Source organism: Canis aureus, chromosome 10 (assembly GCF_053574225.1).
Source record: "Canis aureus isolate CA01 chromosome 10, VMU_Caureus_v.1.0, whole genome shotgun sequence".
Classification (NCBI taxonomy): Eukaryota; Metazoa; Chordata; class Mammalia; order Carnivora; family Canidae; genus Canis; species Canis aureus.
The window spans coordinates 55,849,800-55,875,111 of NC_135620.1; the positions used below are offsets into that span (position 1 = coordinate 55,849,800).

Consider the following 25,312-nt stretch of genomic DNA (forward strand, 5'->3'; position numbering starts at 1 on the left):
ACAGAAGGCTTGACTGCCTCTTGAGGCCAGGAGGGAGGCAGTAGGCTGGAATGGTTGGGTCCAGTTCCAGAAATAAGCAAGAAATTCTGATTTGGAATCCAGTTATTGCCATTTCGTTACCATGTGCTCTTGGCCAAATTACTTTAAATTCTTCCTTCCTCAGTTTCCTTTTTGTAATGAAGAATGTAATAAGCATTAAATAAGGCATATGAATTGCTTAGGCCAGTGCCTGGTTCATAGCAAACATTAGTATTGTTAATATAGTTGTGTTGTTAATATTGTAATTCCTGAGCTCAGACATTATCCTAAAGATAAAGAGGGAATTGTCTAAAGATGAAGAGGGAAAATGAGTCACATGATTAGAATAACATGTTATGTCATGTCACTTTCGTTGCCATATGGAAGGCAGATTGATGGAGGGTAAATCTAGAAGCAGAGCCTGACTCGGAGGTTATTATAAGAAGTCACAATCAAAGTTTGAATATGGCCGTAGCACTAAAAAAGGAAAGGAAGTGAGAGATTAAGATAACTGGAAGCAAAGTCAAAAGAACTTGGGGACTGGATCAATGTGGGGCATGAAACGAGGTGAGTCAAGAATAATTCTGAAAAATTAAATGGTAGTCTCCTCAACAAGATGTTCCATTTGGAGGAGGGGATTTGAGGAATGGAGCAAAGAAAGATGGTGAATTCTGTTTCAGATATAATTGGCTCAAATGCTTAGGAGACCTCTTGGTAGAGATCCTAGAGAGTCAGTTGGTTCCCAAGGCTGCTGAAACTGTGGGAATAGAGGACAATGCTTATGGAGAGTGGTTAGAGCAATGAGTCTCAAACTTTGCTGTACGCTGGAATCACTGGGGAGGGGGGATTATTTTTAAAAATCATCAGTGTTGGGATCCCTGGGTGGCGCAGCGGTTTGGCGCCTGCCTTTGGCCCCGGGGCACGATCCTGGAGACCCGGGATCGAATCTCACATCAGGCTCCCGGTGCATGGAGCCTGCTTCTCCCTCTGCCTGTGTCTCTGCCTCTCTCTCTCTCTCTCTGTGACTATCATAAATAAAAAAAAAAAAAAAAAAAAAAAAATCATCAGTGTCTGGCTCGTACCCTCAAACATTTTGATTTAATTGATCTATGGTATGATCTGGGATTGTTAACAGCTCCAGAGGTGATTTTAATATGTGGTGAAGTTTTGGAACCACTTGCTGAGAAACAATAGGTACCATTTATTTACATGACATTGCAGCTGAAAATCAAAACCAAGAATTTGATGATGGGGGAAGAGGAGTTTGTGGAGAAGGCTTTAGTAGGTTTATGTAGTCTGAGATGCTGAAGGAAAATGAAACCGATATCACAGGAGCCAGGAGAGGAAGATCAAGAAGTTTTAACACTTTATGTATATTCGTTTAAGAAAAAAATGCTAGTTTGGTCATTTATTTCTCTCCTTATTCAAAAGACTGGATATTTGCCAAGCATTTGGTTTCTTATGTTGTTGGGTTTTTTTCTTGTGTCAACAGTTAGTTTATGTCCTTGGACCTTGTGTATATTGGATATTAGGTGTTGTAAAAAGGTTTATTTATATCTTATTACTTTTTTCTGTTTATTACTAGTGTGTAGAAGTTCCACCATCCCATTTTGTGTTCCATTCGTCCATTTGTCACTTATTTATTTAACAAACACTGATTGAATTTATTGACTATTTATATTGGGAGCTGGAGGTGACTCAACTGACTAAAAGAAAAAACTTTAAAAAATTTGGGGGGGATATAATTATCTTATGTTTCAAGTTTTTATTTAAATTCTAGTTAACTAACATATAGTTATGGGTTTCAGGATTTAAATTGTTTGTAATTTGCCCAAGACCAATTTATAATCTGGATTATCTCACCTCCTAAATCACAGACTCCCAGAAGGCATATAGGGATTTAGTCTCCATCCAATTTTGACTATCCTCTGTAGCTTCCCTGACCTGCTAATATCTTGTATAGTTTTTGCACACCTTGCTTATGAAAAGATCTTTCTCCTTCAAGAAAGCCCAGTGCCATTTTGATAGCTCTGATTATGAAAATGCTTTACAAAATGAACAAAATAGTTAAAAGTTAAAACTAATTTCATGATCTCATGGAAATTCATGACACTCTTCAGTCTACTTTTGTGTATGTTTTAAATTTTTCTTTAAAAATAGAAAAGTTATTTTTTAAAAGATTTTATTTATTATTTATTTGAGAGAGCACACACAAGCAGGGGGAGGGAGAGGGTGAGGCAGACACCTGCTGAGCAGGAAGCCCAACTGGGGGCTCAATCCCAGGACCCTGGGATCATGACCTGAGCTGAAGGCAGACGCTCAAGCAACTGAGCCACCCAGGCGCCCCTAGAAAAGCTCTTTATGTTGAGTTGAGATTTGTCTTCTTGAACTTCAATGAATTGTCTTTTTAGGGCCATTCAGAACAAGTCCAGATTCCTTTCATCCATATAGTCCATTCCAATATTTGTGATTGTTCATAAATTCTAAGTTTCATAACTGAACAATTTTGCGTAGGTTATTTTTCTCCAATATTTTGAAATTGAGGCCCATATGCAATAATGCCACCTGTTGGCACTGGTGGTTTCCATGCTTTTACTATATATATTCTCTTTCATGTTGCACTGGCTGGCAATGTTGTAATGGCACTCCAATGTTGTAATGAATATTGTAATATTCATTAATGAATATTGTAATTTTATTTTCTCTTTTAAGTAGAATGCTTCTATTTTTCTTTCTAAAATAATATTGGGGGCAGCCCAGGTGGCTCAGTAGTTTAGCGCCACTATCAGCCCAGGGCGTAATCCTGGGACTCGGAATAGAGTCCCATGTCGGGCTCCCTGCTTGGAGCCTGCTTCTCCCTCTGCCTGTGTCTCTGCCTTTCTCTGTCTCTCTCTGTGTCTCTCATGAATAAATAAATATTTTTAAAAAAATAATATTGAATTACTTATTTTTTAAATTAAACAAGATTAGTTTCCAGTATCTTATGATCATTTACTTTATTATTTTTTGAGATAAATAAATATTTATTTATATTTTGTATAAATATTTACTATATTAATAAAATATATTAATAGTTTCCTTAGGTTGAGATTTTCTTTCTTAGGATAACCAGCTTGACTATGGTATGTTATCCTTATAATGTGGATTTTGCTGGAGGTAATTTTTTAAAATTAAAATAGCAAGCATATTAGGAACTCTTTATACAAAAATAGAGAGAACAGTAAAATGAACTTTTACCTACCCATATCCCAGCTTCAATAATTAACATTTTCTGGTGATTATCTTATTTAGGAATTTTTTGAGTATTTCATGCATGAGATTGACCTATATCCCATTTTTAGTGAAGCTATGTCATATTTTAAATGCAGGGCTATCTTTGCATTTTTAGAAGAACCTGGTAGCATGCTGTCATTTTTCTCTGTTGAAGAATATTGTCTATTAATTTTGGGGAGAATTTGAAATAATTCTTTGTAAACACAATAACACATCAAAATCTATGTAGGGCACTTCCCCCCCCAACAGACTTTTTTTAAAAATTCACTTTCTAAATTTTTTCTGCAGGTATAGATTTACTTGGAATCTCTATTTCACATTTCTAGTCCTGGTTCTTTGCTTTTGGAGGTAAAGGTGGTGAACTGCCTCAGTTTCCTGAAGTTGATCAGCCTTGTCAAAGCCACAGAATAAATGAGCCACATATGCTGACCACTTTGCCAGGTACCTCTCAGTACCAGGCACCTCCTACCACCAGTCACAGAAAAGAAAGGGGCTAACCCCTTTCTGCATTTCATTCATCTGAATGGGGGCTAAAGAGGGGGCTGCATTTCATTCATCTCTCATTCTTGGTCATCTGCACCAAGTGTTTTTTTCAGTAAATGAATGTTTCCTGTATTTCATTTTTTAAAATACATAGTATCTTCAGCACATCCAAGAAAAACCAACATCAACCCCTCAGTCTCTTGGGTTCCCAGAGGCTACCAGGGGGTTTCACTGTTAAACTTCCTATTTTTATCTTCCTGCATGGGTCTTAGAGTCTTCTCCTATTAAGACCCTATATGGGAAGTATACGTCTTCCACTATGCCCAAGGAACTAGTCTAGGAAAATCCCTTGATAGGTAAGAGTGCACTTACATACTGAAATGTTAATGTGGAAATCTTGGAAGGCACCATTCTGTGAGGCTGACCCTGTTACCCAGGAGTCTGCCCCTCAGGAAAATTAAGTACTTACTAGGAAGACTCTAGAAAGAAACATTCTTAATGTATCTTCCAAAGCCACCCATATTTACTTAGCTTATCTAAATTCCTTATGCATGGGGCAGCCCCGGTAGCGCAGCAGTTTAGCGCCGCCTGCAGTCCAGGGCGTGATCTGGAGACCCTGGATCGAGTCCCACGTCAGGCTCTCTGCATGGAGCCTGCTTCTCCCTCTGCCTGTGTCTCTGCCTCTCTCTCTCTCTGCATCTCTATGAATAAATAAATAAAATCTTTAAAAAAAAATAAATTCCTTATGCATGACACGGATAGCACTCTCTAGTATTTTTTTTTCTCTAATGCTTGTCTGTCTTTGATCATTTCTCATTTTGTTAATATTTGTACCCTTGGTTTATTGGCTTTGTCAGTCTTTACAGTTTTTAACACACATTAACTTTGCCTCTATTAAGTGAAATTTTATACTAATTTTCCAGTTTATTTCTGCTTTTATTTTCAATTTTGTTTGTTCACTCATCCAACAAACATTTGTTGAGCCTAGGTGACAGATCCTGGGAGAAAATAGAGATAAGACATGGTCTTGGGATCCCTGGGTGGCGCAGCGGTTTAGCCCCTGCCTTTGGCCCAGGGCACGATCCTGGAGACCTGGGATCAAATCCCACGTCGGGCTCCCGGTGCATGGAGCCTGCTTCTCCCTCTGCCTATGTCTCTGCCTCTCTCTCTCTCTCTCTGTGTGGCTATCATAAATAAATAAAAAAAAAATTTTTAAAAAGACATGGTCTTTATGTTCACGTTGCTGACAGTGTAATAAAAGGTGAGAAGAAGTAGTGTAAGAGAAAAGAAAACACTTAAGTTGACAAAAGACCTTCAGTTGACAAAAGACCTTCGTTAGTAGGTTAAAAAAAATCACAAGAGGACTCCGTGGGATGTCTTTCAGGAACACAGTTTCAAATACCACTTGTGAAGCTTTTGTATTCTCCAGAGAGAAAAAGAGCAAACTTGAATCTATACCTAAACAACATGCTGCAAAACATATGAGCCTAATCTTTTCTTTTCCAAGCAGACATATTCTTTTCCCTTTTTAAAACAAGTTTGAAGGATGCTTCAATCTTTGAAATTTAAGAACTTTAGTTGATGTTTAAGGAGCCTTCCTCAAGGCATTTATTAGTGAGTTGCTTTTTCTGCTCTTTATGTTTGAAACAGGTATTTTTCAGCTCAAGAAATTTACCTTTGACTCTTGGATTTCAATTTTGTGCCTTTCGTCTTTCCTCTGCTATCCTCTATTAAGTTAAATATCACCAATCTGATTCTATATCTGATAGCTTCACTTAAATTGCAAATTTTCTTTTAAATTCGCATTTAGTGTAAGTGGTTTTTGGCTCTTGAGTTTCTCTTCTATCCTTTGCTGCCTCAGTTGATTATTTTCATCTCTCAATAACCGGTTCTAGTTGCTTGAAGTCCTTTGCTATAACCTCTTATTATACCTTCTGAAGGATTTATATCCTTAATTATAAATGTGCTTTTAAGATAGCTGTCTCCCTAGTCTCTTCTCCATTTGCAAAATATTTTGAGAGAATTTACTTTTTCATATTACTTTGTCGCAGACAACCAGAAGTGTGTTCAGTTTGGGGATTCATGCCCCTTATAGGACTTTGCCAAATTGGTGTGTGCCCAAAGGAGGGTGTTCCAAAGTGGTCTTGTCATATGAAGAACTGTGGAAGGAACTGGGGATGTTTATTCAGGGTCAGAGGAGACTTGAAGACAACAAGATTGCTATGTTCAAATCCAGAAAGGCCAATATATAGAATAAGGAGCTGATTTATTATAGATGGTGGTGAAGGGGTGGGGAGAAGTGGTCAGAGGGTAGCACTACTCCTGAGGACTGAAGCTGCAGAGAGGTAGAATTTAGCTTTATGTGAAGAAACTTTCTAGCCATAAGAGGGGTCCAACATGACAGAACAATTAAAGGTCAGGTGACTTCTCGGCAGTGGGATTGCAGAAAAGATTCAAATGTTTGAGAGATTATCTGGACTCTTATTTTCTTCCATTAGCCCAGCAATCCAGAGGCTTATATTAAAACCATTAGTAGGTCATTTTCTGGACTTTAAACTCTCCTGCTCAGACCTTGCTGAATCAGGGAGCACTTTTAATGGCTTGGTTGATGCAGTCATTTGTTTGGTCTTCAGGGATCCCTGGATGAAGGCATGTGCCTTACCCCCAGTCCAGATCTATAAAGCAAATTAATTCTTATCATTAAAGCCATATATGTTTATATAAGTCAGTTAACTAAATTTTATTTGGCAGTAGTTTTGTAGCAATTCCTTGTAAGTAACCATTGTAGTTTGGTGACCTTCAAAAGGAATGGAAAAGCTTTTGGTTATGTCCTTTCAAATATGCCTGAGATCCCTGACATCTTTGTAGTCTTTTGGAGACTAAAACAACAAAGAGGTCAGAGATTTAGTATTTACTAGAGCTGTAGTTATTTCAGGATTTCCAGCTGCCTAGGTGATGTGGATCTTAATTTAAAGACAGAGCACAAAAAATATCATTTTGCCTGGTTTCTAGATCTAGTTAGAGACCTCAGGCTGCATGGTTGGAAGAAGCCACAGAAATCATCTGGTACCTATATTCCATTGCAGTATCCCTCTTATATCCATGTAGTTATTTAGCCTCTATTTGACTATCATTGACTAGGATCTTGCTCATTTTGGAGCAAACTCATTCCATCCTCAGATCACTAGAAACATTAGAAAGATCTAGGATTGGGGCACCTGGGTGTCTCAGCAGTTGAGTTGTCTGCCTTTGGCTCAGGTTGTGATCCTGGGATCTTGGAATCGAGACCTGCATCAGGCTCCCTGCAGAGATTCTGCTTCACCCTCTGCCTATGTCTCTGCTTCTCTCTCTGGGTCTCTCATGAATAAATAAATACATCTTTTTAAAAAAAGATTTATTTTAAAAAAGATAAAAAAGATCTAGGCTTAGCCTGAGCTAGAGTCTCCTGCTCCATGGCATTCCCCCCATTAATCCTGGCTCTGCACCTCAGAATCGTATGAATTATGTCTCTTTCACATGGTGGCCTTTTGGTAGTTTGTGAACCAGCATCATATGGGCCACCTCCAAATCTTAGTCAAATAAATATTCTCTGATTTTTTTTTTCAATGAGTCTTCATATGATTTGGTTTTAAGTTTTCTTACCATCCTAGACCTTTATGGGAAGGTGCTGAAAGTTTGTTGCTTAGAATAGAAATAAGACAACATTAATATCCATATCCTGAAATTGTCACCTGACTCCTATTAAGGGCCTGACTGAGCAATTAATATTTGAAAACAATATCCTGTAGGCCTTGATGAGTGTTTATCCTTCTGTCCTTTGTGACCAGTCTCTCTGTGTTGTCAGGATGCTAGAAGGTTCTAGCACCATTACCTACCCTCCATGGTAGGTCTCACAGAAATATGATGTGATTTTTGTGTCCTTGGCGAAGTGACATTAAATAATCCTTATTATGAAAGAGATTTACAATAACAAGAAGGCAAATGTTCCAGTAGAAAAATAAGGAAAAAATAGAATTTGGAAAGTAACAGAAGAAGAAATATAAGTGACCACAGCTCATGGAAAATGTTCAGATGTCATTAGTAGTTAAATAACTTCAAATGAAAACCATAATGAGCTCTGATATGGAAAGATGTCCATGACATATTCACAGGGTAAAAAAATGCAGACTATTGAGTATAGAATGATTCTATTTTATTTTTGTGGACTATATATTTTAATATATGTAATACGTATGGGTATAAATTTAGTGCAAAGTTGGTGTACTAAATTTAATTTAAATTTAATTTAATACACAATTATATATATGTATAATTTTTAATGTGATAGAATTATGTGTATATTTATTTTTTTCTATATTTTTCAAGATATACATATTCCAACAAATAATTAAATGCTACTTTTGATCCTATTAGCAAATATTTTTTTAAATGATAATATTCAGTGTTCACAAAGTCTGGCAGGGATTGAAAACCACTACCTTCTTGGAAGCAATTTGACAATACACATCCAGATTCTCAAAAGTGACACATGCTTAAATTCATTAATTTCACTTTGAGAAATTATTCCCAAGAAAATATCTGGGAAGTAGTCATTTACCATGAATAAGGATGTTCATTGTAAAGCATTTATAATACTGAAAAATTGCAAATGGTACAAATGTCCAAGGATAGATTTACTGAATAAATTATGATATGGCCAAAGAAAATAACACTATAGAGCAATTTTAAATGATGATGTAAATGCTTAAATATTAATATGGAATGATATTCATGAACTACTAAGTGGGAACATTATATCTTGAATAAAAATATGTAGCATGTAAGCATCAAAAAATGAAAAATTAATAGTTGATAATTCTGGGAGGTATGATTGTAGGTGATTTTATTTTCATTATGTTTTTCTGTGTGTTTTACTATAAGCATATGTTCAATTTTTAAAATTTCACTAAAATAATTAACAATAGCTAAATAGTTTAAAAATAGAATAGTACTAAGGGCTTTTAATAGAACTCAACAGTCCCTGCCCCACTTTTCCTTAGCATCTAGTTTCTTAGAGGCAACCTCTTTAAGCACTTCTAGCTGTATCCTCTGATTTTTCCCTCCATATTTCTGGGAAATATGCTTGTATTGCTATTTTCTAATTTATTAATTTTAGACATTATTATAGTGGATGAAGACTTAGCTCTTATACCAGTACACTAGAGTGTACACCTTCACTATATCCTCCCCAAATCATATCAGTTATTTTTGAGAAATCATTTTTCAGTGTTTACATTATTATGACAATGTAAATATTGTTCATTTCTGAGACAAGTGGTGAGCTAAAATTTGGTTTCCTTGGGTGACTTAGTTGGTTGTATGTCCAACTCTTGATTTTGGTTCAGGTCATGATCTCAGGGTCATGAGATCAAGCCCTGTGTCAGACTCTGTGCTTAGTGAGGAGTCTGCTTAAGATTATCTTTCTCCACTCATGGGTACTCTCTTTCTTTCTTTCTCTCTCTCTCTCAAAATAAATCTTTAAAAAGTTGGTTTCCTTTATTGTACAACTTTTTGTTTTCATAATTCTCTGGTTTTTATTTGCTTAACTTTCCATGAGCTTATTGCTAATTCTTTTCATACCCTCTCCAACAGCCTCTCAGTGAATTTTTCTGCAGAAACACTTAAGATAATCTATATTCATATTCTTTTTCCTAAGACCTTGGTCTTCATGCACCAGTCTGTAAGGTTGCTCTCTAGGTCTCATGTACAGGTGTTACCATAGTATATACCTTCATAGTCATCCTGGGTAATCCCTTTGCCTCTTGTCTGTATTTTCCCCAATTCCTGGATCCCATTATTTTCTTTATTTACTTCCTTGTTTTACTGGAGCACATCCTCTGTGAGCATCCTAAGAAAGGATATATGAAAGGTAAATTTTTTGAGACATGAACATCTGAAACCGTCTCTACTATTTGATTGGTAGTTTAGCTGGGTATAGAATTCTATATTGAAGTGATTCTTTGAGGCGTAACTTCAATGGCTTCAAGCTTCCATTGTTACTAAGAAGTCTAATGCCATTTTTATTCTCAGTTGTTTGTATGCAATCTATTTTTTTCTCTGGAAGTTTTGAGGATATTCTCTGCCTTTAGCTTGTGAAATTTTATAGTATTATCTCTTGATGTGAGTCTTTTTTCATTTATTATGCTGGGCAGATAATAGACTTTCTTAATCTGGAAACTTAGGTTTTTAGGGAAATTGTATTGAATTATTTTATAATTTTCTTACCTCCATTTTGTTCTCTCCTTCTGAGATTCCTAGTTAGATGAATATTGGGCCTTCTGTATTGATATACATTTCTATGCTTCTCTGTTTTCCCTGTCTTTGGCTTTTGGCTACTCTTTCCTCAATATTTCATAGACTTCACTGACACTCTTAACTTTTTAATTAAACTTTTAAATTCTAGCTATCTTATATTTAATGTTCAAGTGTTCTCATTCTTTTCTCCCTTTTTCAAAGAAAATCTTCTTCTTGTTTCATGGATGTAATATCTTTTTAAGGATCTATAATATTTTCATTCTGTTTCCTGCATTGTCTGTTTCTTCTGAGTTCTTCTGTGTGATATGTTTTTCATAATAATGGCTTTTCTCCAATATAATTCATATGTAAGAAACTTTGTATGTTGTGTGGGTTTCACTGCATAATAGATTTCAATGCATGATCAGGCAGCAAGTTGCCAGAAGTGTCAATATCTGAACATCTTTCCTATGGTTCTTTTTAATTCTCCAGAAAAGAATTATCTAGTCTTTTGCTTGGTATTTATGGTCTTAGCTGCCAGTATTTTGGAAACTGGGCAAAGGAAAAGACCAAAAATCTTGTCATTCAGTAAGAAGAGTTTTACTTAATCCTTCTATTTTCAATCCTGGAGTCTCTATTGTGCCTGGTCTCCCTAATTCTGGAGCCTCTCTGGTTTGATTTCTCCAGATAATAAGCCTCTTGTCTCTAGTATGGTGGAGAAGGGATGGTTGTCTAGGTTGGCAAGTGGCATGGGCTGGGGACTTTGAACAAAATTGCTGCTTATAGAAATCCATTTTCATATTTCCAGCCCTATGCTTCATCTCTGCTTTCTCCCATACCTGTTGCCTCTAGTTCTTGGGCCATCTTGGGGGAGAATCAGCTCATTTTTCATCAGAACCCCTCTGTAAAAGCACATAGGTTTCTGTTTCCTCTTCTCTGAATAGTTTCTATCCTCCCAAAATTGTCTACATCTCTCATCTATCATCTTCTCTCTTGTTTTGTTTTTCCTTATTCAATGGGTTTAATCCCCTTTATATTCCTTTCCTGGAATTTATAAGGTTTGGGAAAGGAAAAATTAAGACATAGTTTGAATTCACTGTGTTTAATTATAAATCTTATATTCATCTGTAAGGAACTTTGTATGTTGTGTGGGTTTCACTGAATAATAGATTTCAATGCATGATCAGGCATTAAATTTATAATTTTAAAACAGTGAACTGTCTAGAACTGAAGACAGCATTCAGGTCTGATGTCCCTACTGTAGAAGAAAGCCAGACTGACACATCCTTGAATGTAAATGGAATTTATTTTTGGTTGTAGCTTGTTTTTTGTCCATTAATTTGTATTTGGCTGCCATTTAACTGAAAAGTGTAAATCTCCCACTTTCAAGGTCAGGTTGGGTGTCCTGCTTTCATTTTTTTATGCCCTGGCTAGTGCACTCCTGGGCAGATCCCACTATTACTCTGTTAATTGCTGGTAGATTCTATTTGCAACATTTTGTTTATTTACTTTGATATTCACAAGAGAGATTGTATTTTTATTTTATTGTACTGTTTTTATCAGAATTAGTATCAATGTTCTACTGGCTATTCAAAAAGATTTTGGGAACTTTCCATGTTTATGCTCTAGAATAGTGAAAATAGCATTTGGGGAAAAATAAACTAAGCTGGTTAAAAATAATGTGGTATCCAGGATTGGACCCTGGAACAGAAAAGGAACATTAATGGAAAAACTGGTGAAATCTGAATAAAGTCTAGAGTTTAGCTAATATTGGACTAGTGTTAATTTTGATAAAGATACAATGACTATGTAAGATGTTAATGTTAGGGAAAGCTGAATGAAGGATATGTGGGAACTCCCTGTATTTTCTCTGCAACTGTTTTATACATCTAAAATTATTCCAAAATAAAAAGATTATATTTAAAATAAAAAAATTATCAGAGTGAGGCACATCTTATAGATTTGTAAGGATTCACCTTTGAATCTGTCCATGCCTAAAACTTTTTTGTAGGGGTGGCTCTTTATCAACTTTCTCTTCTATGGTAATTGTATTTTTAGATTCTGTGTCTTAAAGGGTTATCTCATATCATTTATCTTTTCTTTACAAACCACTGTGTCATCAAGGTTTTAAAATGTATTTGTGTAGTGTTAAGCAATATAATCTCTTATAATTCATTTTTATTTTCTCTGTATCCATAGTTATTTCCCAATGTCATATCTTTATTTCCCCTAATGTCATATCTTACTTTGTGTGGATATTTACTGAGTTGTGAAATTAATTTGGTGAATTGAAACCAGTATTTTAAAAAGTGAAATAAATTAGAATAGAAAAATATATACTGTTTTATAAAACTTTAATCTCAAGCACGTGTGTCGTTTTCTTGGTAACTTGACAATACCTATCAAAGCACAAATGCATATAACTTTTGACCTAGCGATTCAATTTGGGAACTTATCCAGATACATAATCACATACATGCAGAAATGATATATGTGCAACATAATCCATTACATCATTATTTATAATAGTAAATGATTGGCAGTAATCCAAATGCCTATCAAGAGAGGACTACTTTTTAAATTACAGTACATTCATACAGTATAATACTTAGGGGTTGTCAAAAAGAATGAAGAAGCATTTTATGTATCAATGTGGAAAGATACCAAGGATATATATTTTAAGAAGAAAGCACACTGGGGCAGCCCCGGTGGTGCAGCGGTTTAGTGCCGCCTGCAGCCCGGGGCGTGATCCTGGAGACCCGGGGTCGAGTCCCATGTCGGGCTCCCTGCATGGAGCCCGCTTCTCCCTCTGCCTGTGTCTCTGCCTGTCTCTCTCTCTCTCTCTCTCTGAATGAATAAATAAATAATTTTTTTTAAAAAAAGAAGAAAGCACAGTGCAGAACAAGGTGTATGATATACTATCCTCTGTGTTATTAAGAGGAGGACAAATGAAATCTTTGTTTATATTTGTTTATATAGATATAAACTTTGTAAAGAAAAAAGAGAGCAGTGATTATGAATGAGTGTGGGAATTAGCTGTATGGGAACAGCACAGAAGGGAGACTTTTGACTGTCCTTTTAAAATTATTTTGGGAAGCGTGGGTGGCTCAGTAGGTTAAACATTTTCCTGATTCAGCTCAGGTAATGATTTCAAAGTCCTGGGATTGAGTCCCACATCAGGCTCCCTACTCAGCAGGCAATCTGGTTCTCCCTCTCCCTCTGTGCTCTCCCTCTCTTTCTCTCAAATAAATAAGATCTCTAAATAAATAAATAAAATTATTTTGGCAAGAACACACTTAACATGAAATCTGCCTTCTTAATAAATTTTTAAGTGCACAACATAATAATGTATATCTTCTTTGTACAGTTTAGGGTTTGAATTCTACAAATAAATTATCCTATTCAAAAATTCAAAATATTCAGCAAAAGAAGCAACAATCAGCAGAATAGGCACAGTGTGATTAGAATGCTTCCATGTACATGCAACTCCCAATGCAGGCAAAACTAAGCTGTGCTGTCTAGGGATGCATGCGTAGTTGGGGGCAGCAGGCAGTGTCATGTGGCAAGGTGTGTTTCTTATGATAGGCCATAGTCACAGTTTGAGAAACCGTCTCTATTTTATTCCCTAGTCCTTATCTTTAACTCTTTAAGACGTGAAAAGTGAATGTGTTTCCCACAAGACCATGGACTCCTTAAGCAGAGGGCTGCTATAAACTTGTTCACTCCAGGAACATTGCGGACTTGTTTATGTTACTTTCAAAGAAAGAGAACCCCAGTTATTTGATCAGCATGTCATTAAATGGGCAAATACAGGAAACATCACAATGATTTGTCAGAATCCTCTTCCAAATATTTGGTTAGCTTCTTAAGAAAGCTCTTCTTCTTTTTAGGTAAATGGAAGAGGTGGAGACCAGTTTATTCCAGACACGGAAAGCACACAGAATAGAACAAATGGTGGCAAGATGGCTACGACGTTCGCGGGACAGCTCAGCCCGGTAAGGCTCCTGGGCTAGCAGAGATTTCTGTCAAAGATTTGGTGTCCCTGTGGGAGGAGATTTTGCAACACCAGGGATTGCTATCTCCAGTTTGCTTTGTACTTACACCATACGGTGAGGAAGGCATAAAGAGATTGGCAATTTTGCTGGAGTGCCTGTCTATCCCCCATCCAACTCTTCCCTCTTTGTCTCTCCACACACACCCACAATGTATGCTCACACCAAACTCATACACACATTCCCAGAGACAAACACTCGCACACAAATGAACTTATACAAACAGACACACTCATACATACTCATGTGTGCATCTGCTTTCTGGAATATACACTCACTCATACACTTGTAAACACTCACTCAAGCTGTGTCTCACAGACACACCTCTTGTCTTAGTACTTGATGCAAGGGTCAGGCAGTCTGCTATTTATACTCTTTCCCCGTCTTTGTTTCCAGCAGCTGTTCCTTCCTTGCAGTCCCTATTTCATTCTAAACAAAACAAAATAAAATGAAATCAAATACAGATCTGATTTGACTGCTACAGGAGAACTTAAAATATGTTCTGTTTCGAAGTGTTCATTTTCCATCTCAGATTTCCCATCTGGCCCTGCCACAGAGATGAAATATCATGTGTCAGGTGTTTCTGAGGCTCACAGTCTTCCAAAGGAACTGGAAACAGCTGTTGTGCTGCTGAGCGATAAACCTTGCTCAGGACCGGGCTGCCCTGCAGTCAAGTGCTCAGATCCTCACACACAGCAGTGAGATAAAGCTGGTAGGGTTAGCCCTGTGTTACAGTTGAAATACCTGAGGCTCAGAGAATGACTCGTTTAAGATCATCTCCATCCCCTGTTCAGAAATTGTTGATAAGTTCCTTGTTCTTAGAGGATAAACATTTTTGGTTTGGCATTCAATGCTTTCCATGATTGACCTAGTCCTTTACAGCTGTCTGTCTTACTGCTGGGCTTCCTTCACATCATACTCCAGCTAAAAGGAACTATTCATTGTTTCCCTACTCCAAGTACCCCTTCTTCTCCTCTCATCCCTTAGATCAGAGCTCTTGTGCCAGATCCCTTCCTCCCAACTTCATGCATATGGAACATACCTGCTGCTCAAGATCTGGCTGAAATACTCGATCTTCCAGGAAGTGTTCCCCAAACCATAGCTAGACTTGACCATTCCCATGGGACCCCATAGTATTTGACTGGTAGCATCGGCATCATGCTCCACCTGGTGTGTTCAACCTATTTGAGCACATCTCTTTTTTTCCTCATGGACAGTAAGCTTTGAGCACAGGGACAGTATTGGCTTCGTCTCTATGACCCAGAGGTGATTGAGCTCCAGGAGATTGATTGCATGTAGTCAAGTAGTACTTGATGGTGAGTGGGGAAACTGCTAGGTGCGTTGCTTCCTAAAGTGGCTTCTATAAAACCTAGTCCCGTCTTATGCTATTCCACTAAAGTTTGGAAGTGACACGGACCATATTCCACTCCTACCCACCTCTGCTTTCATTTTGCACAGTGCATTTTAGCTCTATGAATTCCTGCAGAAAAGAGACCTGTGTAACTTTAACTTTTGCCTAAATATTTGATGTTGGTACTCTGTAATATCCTGCTTTTGCCACGGAATGTAAATAAAAGATGACATTGACCTGTAGGAGGTTGTTTTATCCAACATCTTATTTGAGATATACTTACATATCATGAAGTTTATCCACTAAACATATACAAGTCAGTGATTTTTAGTATATATTTAGTATATGTACAGGATTGTACAACAATCACCACAATCCAATTTTAGAACATTTTCAATACCACAGAAAGAAACATCATACCCATTAGCAGTCACTCCTCATTTGCCCTTCTCCCATCCCCAGGGAACCACTCATGTAGTTTCTATCTTCATAGATTTGCCTATTCTGGTTATTTCACATAAACAGAATCATATAATATGTGGTCTTTTGTGCCTGGCTTCTTTCACTTCACCTTCTGTGGTCAAGGTTCATCCATGTTATAGCATGGATCAGTGTTTCATTTTTATTACCAAATAATATTCCATTATGAAATATTTTCCTTGTCTGTTCATCAGTTAATGTACACTTGGGTTGTTTCCACTTTGGGGCTATTATGAATAATGCTCCTATGAACAGGTGTGTACAAGTTTTTGTTTGAACATATGTTTTCATTTCTCTTGGGTATATACTTGGGAGTAGTATAGATGAGTCACATGGTAATTCAATATTTAATCTCTCGAGGAACTGCCAGACTGTTTTCCAAAGTGGCTGTACCATTTTACATTTGCACCAGCAGTGTACAAGGATGCCATGCCTCCACATCCTTGTCGATTCTTGTTTTTATCTCTCTTTTCTGTTGTGGCCCTCCTAGTGTGAGCGAGGTGGGATCTCACTGTGGTTTTGATTTGCATTTTCCTGATGGTTAATGATGTTGAGCATCTTTCCATGTGTCTGGACAGTCATATTTTCCAAGTGCTTGAGAAAGAGGAGCAAAAGAGGGAAAGGTTCCTGGAAATATGCATGGAAGACATCATTTCTGTGTTTCTAGGATCAATTTAGCCTTGTCTAAATTGCTTCTCATTTCTAATCTCACAACCTTTATATAGGGTGGGTTCTTGGGGTCCTCAGATGACTTGAAAGTGATCAAGAGTTGAGCAGCTAAGTTTGGGGTAAATAATTCAATTTCCCAGAGTGGAGCAAATGGTACCATCCACCACCAGCTGCTTAAGAACAAGTCATCCTGACTTGTTCTCTTACTCACACTCTGCACCCACCTTATCAGCAGCTATCAATTCACCTTCAAACATATCTCAGGTCTATCCACCTCTCTGTCTCTGGGGGCACTGCCATGGTCACTTAACTCTTTGTCTGATCCAGCCTATTCTCTACCAAGAAGCTGTGTGGACTTTTCAATACACACCACTGGTGTCCCACATACTCACCTTCCATGCACCTGCCATTGTGCCACAGCCTACCAGTGCCTTTATGATCTGGCCCCAGCCTAGCTCTCCAACCTCATTTTGTTCTTCCTGCTTCCTTGGCATAGCAGGTTCTCCTCTTTGTTCCTTTCAGAATAATTAGCCCTCATAACACTTATAATAATAGATCCATTGATAACTTGTTTATTGTCTACCCTCCATCTCCTGTTTATTATATGGCCTTTCTCCTTTCAACTTACCTTCCACATATGAGACCAAGGATCACAACTGTTTTGTTTCACAAAGTATCATCAGCCCTGGAAGAGTATGTGGTATCTAATAGATGTCCAATAGATTTTTATTGATTAAGGACTTTCATAATGAGGAATTATATTATTTATTAAAATACATTTGGGGATGCCTGGGTGATTCAGTCAATTAAGCTTCTGCCTTAAGCTCAGGTTATAATCCCAGGGTCTTGGGATGGAGCCCCACATCAGAACTCAGTGGGGAGTCTGCTTCTCCCTCGGCCCCTCTCCCCTACTCATGTTCTCTCTCTTGTGTTCTTTCTCAAATAAAAAAAAATCTTAAAAACAAAATTTTAGGTCCTTCCTTCTTCCAAAGAAAATTTTTGATGGCTTATAGTTTTAAAACATGTAGAAAATTTTAAATAAACTGAAATGCTATACATTGTTAACCAATTAGATGTAGGATTTAACATTTGAGTACTAACGGGGATCTGAGGTTTTGACAGCCAGAGCAAGAAAAGAAAGAAGTACATTAACATGTTTTTTTCTAGTCCAGAATAAAGAAACCTAGAAGTTCATCTGCAGTCATATAATTTTACATGCACCTTTTAACAATCCTGTTATTTTTTTTTCCAGACTTTCAAAAACTTCCAATCATTTCAGCCTCTTTTTACTTCCTTTACTGGTAATTGCCATTTTTTCCCCATAAAATTTAAGCTTTATTTCTGACTCTAATTTAATTGTTTAGGAGCAAATTAGTCAAAATAGCCATTTACATTTCCAAATATTGCTGAACAGATTGATAACTTTTAAGGACCTAGGGTTCTATTAGAGCTTTGTAATGCATCATAAAACAGGTGTTTTTCTCTGGAGGTATGCCTGTGCCAACTTTCAAAGTTGCTTTGGATTTCTTAAATTTCAATTAAGTTTCAGTGGATGGTTATTATTATAATCAGTCAAATTCAGACAGTGGTGCTCAGAATGAAGTGCACATGCTCGGATAGGTACAAGCCTAATGAAACTTATAAGAGTGCAAAATCGTGCAGATGTGGTGAAGATGACTACTGTCACTACCTATGTTCATATTCCAACATAAAAATAGTATGTATAGTGTCATTGCTCTTTTCCAAATACCTAACCCATTAAATGGTCACTGTAACGTGTTTTGAATTTCTGTATAAATAATGCAATAAAGGGATGCCTGAGTGGCTCAGTGGTGAGCGTCTGCCTTAGGCTCAGAGCATGATCCCAGAATCTGGGATCGAGTCCCTCACTGGACTCCCTCTGGGGAGCCTGCTTCTCCCTCTGCCTATGTCTCTGCCTCTCTCTCTCTGTCTCTCTCTGTCTCTCATGAATAAATCAATAAGTCTTTAAAAAATAATAATCAATAAAATCTACTTAAGAGCTGCAACATAGTGACATTACATCATTACCTAATTTTTAAGCATTTTGCATTGAACTAAATTGTCATCTTTTTTTTTTTTTTAATGACAGACATAGAGAGAGAGAGACAGGCAGAGGGAGAAGCAGGCTCCATGCAGGGAGCCTAATGTGAGACTCCATCCCCGGTTTCCAGGATCACACCCCAGGCCGAAGGTGGCATCAAATTGCCAGGCCGCCGGGGCTGCCCAATTGTCATCTTTTTAATAGCTCTGGATAGCTATAGAAATAATAACATAAGGAAGATTTAGATAATTGTATACTTTTCCACTTAATTATACCATTTTTCCCTCCTATGAAAGTTTTGGCTTTTATGTAGTTAAATGTTATTTTCTTGATGATTTATTTGATTCCTTCTAAGCTTAGAAAATCTTCATCCCATAATTAATTAATTTCCCATTTAATTTAATAGCTTAAAAATATCTTACATTTAGTTCTTTAATTTGGAGTTTTAGTATAGGCTATGAGATAAAGAACTGGCTTGATTTTTCCCAAAACAGTAAGTAGTTATTTCCATCACCATTGACTGTGAGTGATCTTTCCTTTCTTCAATAATTTATGACTCCTTTTTTTATCATTATGAAATTCTTCTGTGAGTCGGAAATTGGATCTCTTTCTAGGCTAACTATTCTGAAGCATTGATCTGCTTGTTTTCACACCCCTGTAATAAATTTTCTATTTTTTTACCCTTACTTGCAATTCCTGCATATAAACTTTAGAATAATTTTACTATATTATTAAAACAACCCAGGGATGCCTGGGTTGCTCAGTGGTTGAGCATCTGCCTTCAGCTCAGGGTGTGATCCTGGGGTCCCAGAATCAAGTCCTGCATCAGGCTCCCTGAGGGGACCATGCTTATCCTTCTGCCTATGTCTCTGCCTCTGTCTGTGTGTCTCATGAATAAATAAATAAAATCCTAATAAAAAAACAACCCAGCATAAGATTTACTGAATTCTCTTATGCTTCATCTAGAAGTATTAGTTTTATAGAGCAAGATTTAAGAAACATGAAGAGGTTAATGCAGCTTGGTGCTTGGTTCTATCCTCAAGGCTTAAGAAAGATTTCTCAACTTACCTTGAATCTTAATATTAATGAACACACATGCACACGTTGCAGACATGTGCACACATCCACGCACATACACAAGCACATGTGCACACACCTACCTGTGTGCACTGCATGTGTATTGTGGCATCTCAATGTCAGAAGCCCTCCCTGTTTGTTTTACATGTTTTCCAAATGTACTTTTTCACTACAACCATAAAAAGACTATTTACTAATTATAGGGATGGCCTTATTTGGCCTTTTTGATATTCCTATGATGTAGAAAGACCACTTCAGGTATCAATTTTTGCTTCTTGACCTATGAGCAAAAGTGGGAAGATCTGAGAACAGGCTGGAAGGCTCTTGCACTGCATTTTCAGAATTGCCGTCATCTTCTGAATCTCCTTTTTAAAGTAATAATAGAATAATTGCTTCTCTCAACTGTAGGCCTTCACCCTATGACACAATATTCACAGTCTCTTCGTTGCATAGTCCCTAGAAACTGTCATAAGCATAGTCCTATGATTATGACTACATGCTACATTTCTTTCTGGTATGGACTGCTCCCTCTATTTCTGCTTTCTTTAAATAAACTTTAGATTAAAAATTCAGCTTATACCAGACTTTAGCTTTTAAAATCACTCAAGCTGAACATCTAATACAGTGTTTAAACATTGATTCAAAATAGTTTCTCCACGTCCTGCTGGCCCTCAAAAATGAATTCTTTGTTGTTACAGGATAGAATAAAATATATTTTCTGATCTATTAGAGAACAGATAAAAAGCCACAGAATATCGGAAGCATAATCTATTTCCATGTGGTATTTTTTCGTTTTCAGTGTTGATCAGTTCGGTGTGAACTAATAACCCATGAAATATAGAATTTGTCTATTTGAGACTACTTTCACGGTAAATGTAATTTTTTTTCTAGTCCTACTGTAGGCTAGATTCATTTATCGGACAGGAATTCCACTAGTGTGCCCTCAGGTCTTATTCTGTTTCAATGTAAAATCATCAGAATGATCTCAGATTTATGGTTTGAAGCTGTTACAAAGGAACCAGACATAGGTTTTTGGATTATCAGTGCTCAGTTCGATATTTATAAGATGCTTCAGAGCATCTTAAATCAAATTTTGCAGCAGAGAGCATTTCCTTCAGCTCCCTGTCAAATATTAAACACTCTTTGTGATGAGAAGCCACAGTTTGGTCATGTTCTCAAACAATCCCTTTCCAAACAAAAGCTGAAACATGGCCTTTGGGGAAAATGTCAAATGCAGACTTTGGGCCAAAGCCACTGACACTGTGCAGAGATAAGTCAACACAGTGGGGCCTTGTTTGTCTACTATTGTTGAGGAATGTACCCTTCCAAAGGGAAAAGTCAGATAACTAAAGACTACACATTTGAAAAACATCAAAATGGATTCTATTTTAACTGTGCAGTATGGTTTGTTTTTTTTCTTTTATTCTCCATACATTAATAACCCTTACTCTATGCCTAGCTTTGAATTTAGCACATGGGACAAAAAAGACATGGTTTTTGCCTCACAAATTATATAGTCTAGAGAGGACAAGAGACTTCACATTGGTCATTGCAAATATTATTTATATTTTTAAAAGAGATGTACATGTTCTGTGGGTGTGTTCAACAGGAGATATTTCTGCCCAAACCAGAGGATAGAGTAGGGGTTGGGCATGTTGGGTAAATTTCTGGAGAGTGTGTGCTATCAGGGGTTATGGGGCTGGGGGAGGATTCTAGGTAAAGGGAAGAGCTTGTGCAAAGGCCAGTGTATTTGAGGAACTCAAAGGAGACTCCTTTGACTGGAACAAGAATATCGGAGAATGAATGGCTTGTTGGTCAAGGCTAGGGTGGTGGGCAGGAGCTGTATTAAGCCATATAAGGGGTTTTGGATGAGGTCATTTCGTCAAGGAAGACATCTGAGCAAGGTTGCATTTATAAAATCAATATGGGTATTGGATGGAGAAGCATTCAGGAGAAACAGAAGTGAAAAATGAAGAGACCAGTTTAGAGACTATTGGAGAAAGCTGTCTGCAGGACAGGTAATGGAGACCTGAAATTGAATGGTGGCTGAGGAGATAGAAATGGACATTTTTAGAGATCTTTTGGTGTTGTGACTGATCAGATAGTAGGGATGAGAGTGGGGTATAATCAAGGATGATTCCCAGGAGTTTTCATGATACCATTTGCTGAGCTCTGGGACATGGAGAAGATGAGTCCTAATTCCTCATAGGGCTGAGCTGTGTAGCCAATTAAGCAAACAAAGGAAAATGACAAATATTGAACTCTTGTTACTTCCATTCAAGTTGTCTGCTATTTTTTAATGGTTATATATACATTTTTACCTTTGCCAATCATTTGAGGTACTGTTTTGTTTCATGATTTCTATATACAGTATTTTGCTCAGGTATTCATTCATCTAATAAGTACAAATGCTTCCTTGTGGGCAAAGGATCTTCACTCAGCACTCAGAGAATTTAGGTCTAGAATAATCCAAGCTCTTCTTAGGAAGTAAATCTGAACTGTAGTTTAGAGGATGCTCTGAGTGGGTATGTTCTAAGCTATGTCTCCATGTATGTCTAAAGTTCTGAGGCTTGTGATATTTCATTGATGTAGAGTCTTGGAGTAATTCTTTACTAAGTCCATCTTCTGTTGAGTTATTTTGAGTTTTTTTCACTATTCTAAATGAAGTTGTGATAAATATTTTTGAATATTTAAGAAGCAGGGTATTTTGAGTTCATATTCTATTCTAGGACTTTGTCAGGCCTGGGGAACACAGAGATAAATAGATACTACCCTTGTCTTTTAGGAACTCATAATCTAGTAAGATAATTTGTGTTTTTGTTTGGGGTTATCACTTTGAGAAATGGCGGTCTGAATAGTAACAGAAGGTCAAAGAAAATGATCACATTTTAAATTCATGTTACAATTTCCCTGATTATTTTCTAGAGAGATTGAATAGCCAATTGATAGGTCAGCCTTAAATCCCAGGGCCCGCACATATTGGGCTTTAATATTTTTATTTATATTTGGTGCTTTACTTGACATGTAATAACACTCTTTAGCCCTTTCAATTGTACTTCTTTAATAACATTTTTCATGTTATTTACCAGCTTTATTTCTTCATGTGCAAGTTGTCAGTTCACTTGCTTTGAGCATGTGAAAATCGGTATTTTACTCCATGTATTTATGCCCATTTTTTATATATTTGTATCACAACATTTTCCCCCCAGAATTTTATTTTTTTAAACTGATTTATCTTGGGGCGCCTGGATGGCTAAGTCGGTTAAGCATTGGACTTTGGCTCAGGTCATGATGTTGGGGTCCTGGGATCATGCCCTGTGTCAGGCTCCAAGCTCAACAAGGAGTCTACTTGTCTCTCTCCCTCTGCCTCTGCCCCTTCCCCTGCTCATGGTCTTACTTTCTCTCTCTCAAATAAATAAAATCTTTTTAAAAACTAAACTGATTTACCTTATTTTCAACAGTTTTACTGAGATACAATTTACATACCATACAACTCACTTACTTAAAGCATACAATCATTGGTTTTTAGTGTACTCACGATCCATTTTGGAAGATTTTTTTCACCCTAAAAAAACTCCATATCTATTGGCAGTCATTCCCCATTTCTTTCCAGAATTCTCTTGCTTTCAGCCCTAGGCAACCACTACTTTGTCTCTATAGATTTGCCTCTTCTGAACATATCCCATAAGTGGAGTCACATGGTATGTGTTTTTTTGTGGCTGGCTTTTTTCACTTAGCAGAATGTGTTCCAAGTGTATCCATATTATAGCCATGCATTCATATTTCATTCCTTTTCGTTGCCGAATAATATTCTGCAGTGAAATATTTTCTTTGTCATTTCATCAGTTGTTTTTTTAAATTTTTTATTTATTTATGATAGTCACACAGAGAGAGAGAGAGAGGCAGAGACATAGGCAGAGGGAGAAGCAGGCTCCATGCACCGGGAGCCTGATGTGGGATTTGATCCCGGGTCTCCAGGATCGTGCCCTGGGCCAAAGGCAGGCGCCAAACAGCTGCGCCACCCAGGGATCCCGTCATTTCATCAGTTGATGTACATCTGAGCTGTTTCCACTTTGGGGCTATTATGAATATTGTTGCTATGAACATTTGTGTGTGAGTTTATGTGGACATATGTTTTCATTTCTCTTAGGGATATATGTAGAAATGGCATTGCTGGGTCATATGGTATTTAGCATTTAGTCTTTTGAGGAACTGCCAGGTGATATCAAGGTTGCTTTTTCTCCACATAGTTGTCAACGCTTGACCTATCTTTCTGATTGTGGTCATCCCAGTAGGTATAAAGTGGTATCTCATTGTGGTTTTGATTTGCATTTTCATAATGGCTAATGATGTTGAGCATCTTCTCATGTACTTACTGGTTGTTGGTGTATCTTCATTGTAGAAATGTCCACATAAATGTTTGCCCACTTTTTAATTGAGGTATTTTTCTTTTATAAGAATTCTTTAGGGATCCCTGGGTGGCGCAGCGGTTTAGCGCCTGCCTTTGGCCCAGGGCGCGATCCTGGAGACCCGAGATCGAATCCCACATCGGGCTCCTGGTGCATGGAGCCTGCTTCTCCCTCTGCCTATGTCTCTGCGTCTCTCTCTCTCTCTCTCTCTGTGTGTGTGACTATCATAAATAAATAAAAATTTAAAAAAAAAAGAATTCTTTATATTCTAGCTCCAGTTATCAGATACATGATTTACAAATGTTTTTTTCCCATTCTGTGGGTTTTTCACTTTCTTAATTGTATCCCTTTTTTAAAGATTTAGGGATCCCTGGGTGGCTGAGCGGTTTAGCACCTGCCTTTGGCCCAGGGCATGATCCTGGAGTCCTGGGATTGAGTCCCACATCGGGCTCCCTGCAGGGAGCCTGCTTCTCCCTCTGCCTGTGTCTCTGCCTCTCTCTCTCTCTCTCTCTCTCTCTCTCTCTGCCTTTCATGAATAAATAAAATCTTAAAAAAATAATATTGATTGATTGATTGATTGAGTTGATAGAAAGAGACAAAGAGAGCATGAGCCAGGGGAAGGGCAGAGAGAAAGGGAGAGAGATTCACAAGCAGACTCAGCCCTGAGCTCTGAGCTGGATATGGGACTGGATTTCAGCATCCCAAGATCATGAGCTAAGCCAAAATCAAGAATTGGATGCTCAACTGACTGAGTCACCCAGGTGCCCCTTAATTGTGTCCTTTGAAGCATAAGAATTTTTAATTTTGATGAAGTTCAATGTATCTGTGTTTTTGTTACTACTTGTGCTTTTGGTATCATATCAAGGTCACAAAGATTTACTCCTTATTTTCTCTTAAGAGTAGTATAATGTTAGCTCTTACATTGAGGTCTATGATCCATCAGGAGTTAATTTTTGTGTGTATGAGGGAGAAATTATAAGCTTTTATGGCTTACTTTTTTCCTTGAGAGAGAGAGAGACAAGCAGACTCCCTGCTGAGTGGGAAACCGCCCCCTCCCCCAATGCGGAACTTGATCCCAGAACCCTGAAATCTCGACCTGAGCCAAAGTCAGATGCTTAACCGACTGAGCCATCAAGGTGCCCCTATCCTGTTATCTAAGTTTTAA

At 37.4% G+C, this 25,312-nt stretch overlaps 1 protein-coding gene across 9 annotated transcripts in view; it reads left to right on the top strand.

Moving 5' to 3' along the window:
• The window catches only part of FRMPD1 (FERM and PDZ domain containing 1), a 146,085-nt gene that overhangs the window by 81,638 nt on the left and 39,135 nt on the right, over positions 1 to 25,312 (top strand). For all 9 annotated transcript variants that reach the window (XM_077912561.1, XM_077912570.1, XM_077912563.1 and 6 more), the window contains one exon: positions 13,938 to 14,042. In XM_077912561.1, coding sequence (XP_077768687.1) covers positions 13,942 to 14,042 — 101 coding nt within the window. In that variant the 5' untranslated portion in view covers positions 13,938 to 13,941. The remainder of the gene's footprint in view (positions 1 to 13,937; positions 14,043 to 25,312) is intronic.